We start from the raw sequence: 5,922 nt of genomic DNA on the forward strand, positions 1-5,922 counted from the left end.
AGCTTGGCAGGCAGGGTTTCTGCTCCGGGCCCGTAGATAACGCTGGAACCTGATTTACGGGCCGGGCGCTCGGGCCGGTCGGGCCAACGAACACCGCTTCTTTTCCGGACAGGGATCTTTGCAAGGAAACCCATTTCCTCCCTGGATAGAACCGACTTAGAACATCAGGAGTTTGTGCAAAGCTCCTAGTACTCCCAGTCACTCGCTCTCCCTCCTCTGGCCGCCCACCTCCTCCTCTGGCCCCAGTCTGCCAGCCTCCTAGGTACTGAACAGGCTGTGCAAACAGGCGGGTGTTAGATTTTCTAAAGTGAAATTTTGGTTTTCTTGAATGTATTGCCCAATTGGAGCACTCGCCCCAACTGAAAACCGGTAAGGCACCGCGTGTGGCTCACTTCCAGCCAGTCAGAACTGGCCAGGGGACGTCTGTCCGTCCTGGTCCCAGGCCAGCTGCCAGCCACACGCTGTGGGTGCTCCCAGCCCCCTCAGTCAAATCTGGACATACGCAGGAGACCCAGGCATTGGCCTTTTGTCCCACCCCCTCTCTTTCCTTTTTATTATTCACAAGACTTGGGGTTGTTTAAATGTCATTACTTGTGAGAAAAGAAGCTACATTGAAATAAATTAAACACAACGGAGACAGGCGTGCTTCAGACATGGCTCAGGTAGGATATTTGCGACCCCAGGAAAGAAAGCCAGGCAGAACCAAAGCAAAGCAAATTCCCAGACCGCCCCCAAATGCCTGCTTCTCGGCCAATGAAAAAAAAGCCAGCACAGAAACAAAAATAAGTGCCAACCCCGGTGAGTGTTCTTGCATGTCATGTTTACCTTTGGAAAAGTAGGGACAGGTAGGTGGCTGCTATAGGTGGTGGCGGATTACAGCAGAGGTTTTGCTTTCTTCTGGAATGTGAGTGGAGCATATTACTGGGTGCTTTGGTCCTATATAACTTTCAAAATACGGCAGCTGAGATCCAGTCCATATAGATTATCTATGTACAAAGCAGGGTAGTATAATAAATATTTAGTGTGTCTTCAGCAGTAGCTGTCGCCCCTTCGAAAGCAGTCTTGGAAGCCTGTGCGACGAACAGACTCTCCCTTTACTTGGGATGTCCACAGATGAGGCACAGGCCACCCTGGGATCCCTCCAGCGCTGGGCCTGGGGTGGGTGCTCCCGCAGAGGCCAGGCGCCTGGTGCTCCCCGGGCCCTCAGGGCCGGGCCTGCTCCAGCTGCTGGTGCTGACTTCTGATCGCGAACCTGCTGACGTGGACGGGGATGGGGACCACAATCTTGGGGTTCCGGGAGGGCTCCCCTGTCTTGGAGTTGGCGTTGCCGGCCTTCACGCGTTTCCACTTGGCCCTGCGGTTCTGGAACCAGATTTTCACCTGCACCTCGCTGAGTTTGAGGGCGTGGGCGATCTGCGAGCGCTCGGTCAGCGACAGGTACTTTTTGCAGTGGAACTCCTTCTCCAGCTCCAGCAGCTGCTCGCTGGTGAAGGCAGTCCGCCGCCGCCGGTTCTTGCCCGTGGACGTGGTGCTGCCCGAGGCGCCGCCGCTGGGCGGGGGCTCCTCCAGCGCGTGGCCGGGGTCTTCCTCCTTGTGAGCCGCCTGGCCAGGCAGATTGTCATCCGAGCTGTAGTCCAGATCGCTCTCCAGCGAGAAACTCTCCTCCTTGCCCTTCGGGTCGTCTTCCACCTTTGACTCGTCTTTCCCTTGCCCTCGGACAGCCCCAGCTGAAAGCAAAAACCAAACGGGGTTTTATTACATTTCACACACCGGCATCTTCCTTTCCCTCTTCCCCCCGTCACTGGGACATTTCCCCCCTTGGCGAATGGTCTTTCTATGACAATCACACATTCTGATTTCCTGGCCTTTTTTGGGGGGCGAGGGGGGAGGCTGAGAAGATGTGAGAAAGCTCAAAAGAGAGGCTGAGACCACACAAGCAAAGGACTCAGGGCCTGTGTGCCTCCTCAGTACTGTCCAGCCTCTGGCAGCTTAAGGCCCGAGTAACAGGGCGAGTGAGGCCCAAGAGAGCTTCCTCTTTGTGCCCCGTGGTGGGGCCGGGTGATGGCTGAGGGGAAGTTCAGGATCCCACCACCCCAGTGAAAATTTTGTGAACTTCAATTTCTTCGAAGCCAGGGTGGGCACTTAGGGAGGCATAGATCCCACGCCATGCATTTTGGGGAGACATAATGCTAGTCAAAGGGAAGTTTGGTAGCACAAGGAGAGTCCCCACCAGGCACCCCAATACACACAGGCTCCAGGAACCCAATTGTCCGAGGCAAACAGCAAGGCCGCAGAAAAGGTTCAGTAGGTTTGGGCGCCCCTAGGCACAAGCACTGTTGAGACTCGGAGCCAAGCTGACTCCCCTTAAGGCTGAAACCTACCGGGGCAGAATGGGGGGAGGTCAGGGGCAAGACTTCGTCAAACACAGCGCCAGACAGATATGCCGCCCTGTATAGCAGCTGGCCCTGGGGAGCTAAATGCCGCCAACCCCCCAACCCGGAGACCATGCTTGTCGCGTGGCTTTAAAATGCATCCCTTCCCCGTCCCCGAGTCCCCGCGGCTCCGCTGGGCCGCGTCTTCCCGCTCTTGGCTGGGGGTAGTTGCGGGGGGGGGGGGGGGCTCAGCCTCGACCCTCCGGTCCCGGCGGGAAGCCGGAGCGGGCTCGCCCCCGCCTCCTCCCGCCCCCCGCGCCCGCGTCGCGCGCGCCGCCGACTTACCCAGAGACGCCTGCACCGCCTCGGCCGCGGAGAAGGCGAGCAGCGAGCCCTCCTTGGCCAGGAAGCTCTTGCCGTCCTCGGCGTCGGCCTGCAGGGCCTCTGCCTTATCGAAGTTGCCGCTGCCGGGCAGAGGCTGCGGAGCGAACTTGCGGGCGGCCGCCGCCGCCTCCTGGTGCTGGGGAGATGCGGAGAAGCCCCCGGGCAGCGTGGCCATGAGCGTGGAGGTGAGCGCCATGCCCTGCGCCAGGCTGGAGCAGAAGCCGGTGGGCAGGCTGGGGATCTGGTGGTGCGGGTGCGCGGGCGGCAGCGCGGGCTGCAGCGCGGCCTGGGGCAGCGCGGGCGGCGGCGGCGGCGGCGGCGGCAGCACCACCGGCCGGTAGGGCATGAACATGGGGTAGCCGGTGTAGACGAAATGGCCGGGGCTGGGCTGCGGCGGGCTGCCGATCAGCGAGTCTATGCTGAAGGCGGTACTGCTCCCCAGCGGGCGCTGCATCATCATCAGCGACGGTGGGAACGTTGCGCTCATAGACGCGCTCGGGAGAGGCCGGCGAGAGGCGAGAAGTCCCTGCGCCTCACCACCGCCTGGAAGCCCGCTGGGCGCCTGGAGCACCGTCGGGCCGCGGGAGCAGAATCCGGAGAGCAGACGCCGCTGCCCCTCAGTCCCGGACCCGCTGCATGCCCCGAGGTTGCGGGGGGTACGCGGGATGAGGTCGTGCGCCCCGGAGCGAAGAGAGAGCCCGGGCCCCGCGGGTTCCCCGGAGCCGCTGCCGCCGCTCGCCCGTCGAAGCCCGCGCGCAGCTTCGCGACCGCAGCCCTGCGACCCGGCTCACAGCCGTCGGTGGGTCCGTCTGTCGGTCCCGCTGTCTGTTGCCGGCCGCGCGAAGCTGGCGCACTTGTCTTCCGCGGGCGCCGCCAGCACCTTTAAATCGCGCTCCTCTTTCTCATTCACATTTTGCCTGCTGCCCAGCCGGGCTCGCGTCACGTGGGGCCCAATGCCGCCGCCCATTGGCTGCGCCAGGAGGGGCGTGGGAAGGTGTGGCCCCGCCCCTTCCACCGAGGCTGGCAGCCAGCGGGCTGCAGGCAGCACCAGCGGAGTGCCTGGGCCCGAGAGCCCGAGCCTGTCGCTCCGCGCAAACTTGAAAGGGGCGGTTGGCACCCTCAAGGCTCGAATCCCGCGGCCTGGCTGCCTGGTCAAGGCCGCCTTCAAGGGCAGCTTCCGGGGCGAGGGCCCGCCACGGCTAAGCTGAAGGCGTTTTCATTTATAGCTGCATTGGAACAAACCTGCTCTCAGCTCATGCTATAGCTCTGGGGGCTGCTCCTGCTCTAGGGGTCCCGGCGAGGTTCCTGGATATGGGGGCATGGTCCTGCTGCTTCAGATCTGCCCCCCTGGAGCGTTTGCCAGGCAGCTGACAGCCTCTGCCCGCCTTGAGGAACCCTGGGGGCTGCTCCTTGCGCCCCCACTCCTGCACTCTCGCCGGGGCGGGAAGGCTGCCTGTTCCCCCATCCGGAGCTGGGCCCTCCCGTGAGCGATCCCTTCTCATTTTTCATGACAATCTTAATCATCGCACCTATTTACACACTTCGCCTTGCGCACCAAAATAGCAGCCACGATCATTATGATAATAAAGCGAGTCCTTCATCTCCATCCTGGGGGAGGAAGGGGAGTTACTGTGCCTCGCGATTGTATAACGTGAGATTATCCTGATGAAAGCTTTATGATGTTCGCTCAAATAAAAACCCCGTTTTGTAAATAGGCGCTAATTAAGCACGTTGAGAACGGAGGGAGCGCTCACCCGGGCGCCGCCACTCGGTTTCCAGTGCGAGGGACTCGAGGGCGCGCGCGGCTCCTCTTTGCCTCCTTGCGGGATGGAGCCGATTCCCTCCAGAAGACTCTCCCGCCTGGATCATGGTAAAACCCCAGAATTTGGGAATAAGAGAGTTGGGGAGGGCGTGGAACTAGGAATGTTTGTTTACATCCCTTTCTTCAAGATAAAACCAAAACTCTCAGCTTTCATGTTCCGTTTAAAAATGGAATCATTTCCTCTCAAGCGCAGACCATGCAAAGCGCGCCAGCGCGCGCGGGAGCTTCCATGCGCCTCCGGGGGCCCGGGCTCCAACTTTCCCCGGTCTAGATGTTCAAGTACCGGCTCCGGAGGAGCGGAGCGGAGGGCATTGTTACACCGGTCATTAAAAATCAGGTCACGCGGAGGGGCTAGTGGTCGGGGAGTTGGCCCGTGATGGGTGTTGGACGTGTGTTATGTATCACTTACAGGCACGTTTAATTGGGAGATAAAGATAAATCGATCTTTATGAATTTATCGACCCGATTCTTTGAAGCTCTTCTTTCTCTTCCTTTCTCTAGAGCTCTCACCCCAAGGCCCCTGGGGGATGGATGTCTTAATCCCAAATCACCTCCTCATCCACGGAGTCTGGCTGGGCACCCCCTGCCCATCCGAAGGGTCCCGTGGGTGCTGAGAAAACTCCCTGGCCCAGCCGACACCCGCCCCCCTCCTCGCTAGCCCCCCCCCCCCCACACACACACACAAACAACCACAACCGCCACCACCACCACCCGGACAAAGACGTCTGGAGCGCGGTTCCCCACTCCAGGCCGCAGTAATGGATGGCTCAGGCAGCAGGAGGGGCGGCAGGAGGTTTGAAAAGAATTCATTAGGACGCTCCCTGTGTTGCCTCCACTCGCTGGAAGCCCAGACCCTGAGGTGGCGAAGGCAGTGTGGGGGAAATGAATTCCTGCGAGGATCCTCCGGAATGGAGATATCTGTGGGGTCTCTAAGCTCTACCCCTCTTTCCCTACTCCTACAAAAGAAGAAAAGGAAAAGAGAGAGAGAGAGAAAAAAAAACCTGAAGCCGAGAGCAAAAGGCTGCTTTCTTTATGAGCATAATAAATATTCCCTCTCATGATGAGACAGTTACAGTCACAGAGGTCCGGGTCTGGTAAACTTGTTTTTTCAATACGAGGGAAACCCCCTGGACTCCTGGCTTGATTTACATGGCTACAGCCTGGTCCTTCCCTGCCTGGTGCCTCATGCCCCTGCAGGCTGTTACTCATCTCATCCAGCCAGGTCTGCCATCCACTTTGCTATTTCACAGGGAAAATAGTGTTCTAGGGACTTCCGTCTCCTGATTACCCTCTTCAAGCCAGGAATCCCTTTGATTATTTTTGATGACAATTCTACATTTAAAG

The 5,922-nt window shown here is 59.5% G+C and overlaps 1 protein-coding gene across 1 annotated transcript; it reads right to left on the minus strand.

Annotated features, from left to right (window-relative positions):
* Window positions 1-531: 531 nt before the first annotated feature.
* GBX2 (gastrulation brain homeobox 2) lies at window positions 532-3,672 on the minus strand. The gene is made up of 2 exons (XM_036422227.2): window positions 2,718-3,672; window positions 532-1,727 (listed from the first exon to the last, which is right to left on the minus strand). The coding sequence occupies exons 1-2, from the start codon at window positions 3,241-3,243 to the stop codon at window positions 1,204-1,206; spliced, it is 1,050 nt and encodes a 349-aa protein (XP_036278120.1). The 5' UTR covers window positions 3,244-3,672; the 3' UTR covers window positions 532-1,203.
* Window positions 3,673-5,922: the final 2,250 nt, after the last annotated feature.

Source organism: Pipistrellus kuhlii, unplaced genomic scaffold (assembly GCF_014108245.1).
Source record: "Pipistrellus kuhlii isolate mPipKuh1 unplaced genomic scaffold, mPipKuh1.p scaffold_m20_p_7, whole genome shotgun sequence".
Taxonomy (NCBI): Eukaryota; Metazoa; Chordata; class Mammalia; order Chiroptera; family Vespertilionidae; genus Pipistrellus; species Pipistrellus kuhlii.

Coding starts and splice junctions, on each gene's coding strand:
- GBX2 (XM_036422227.2), bottom strand. CDS start 3,243: ATGAGCGCAACGTTCCCACCGTCGCTGATGATGATGCAGCGCCCGCTG. Junction 1,728..2,717: donor GGCGGTGCAGGCGTCTCTGG/GTAAGTCGGCGG, acceptor TTTTGCTTTCAG/CTGGGGCTGTCCGAGGGCAA.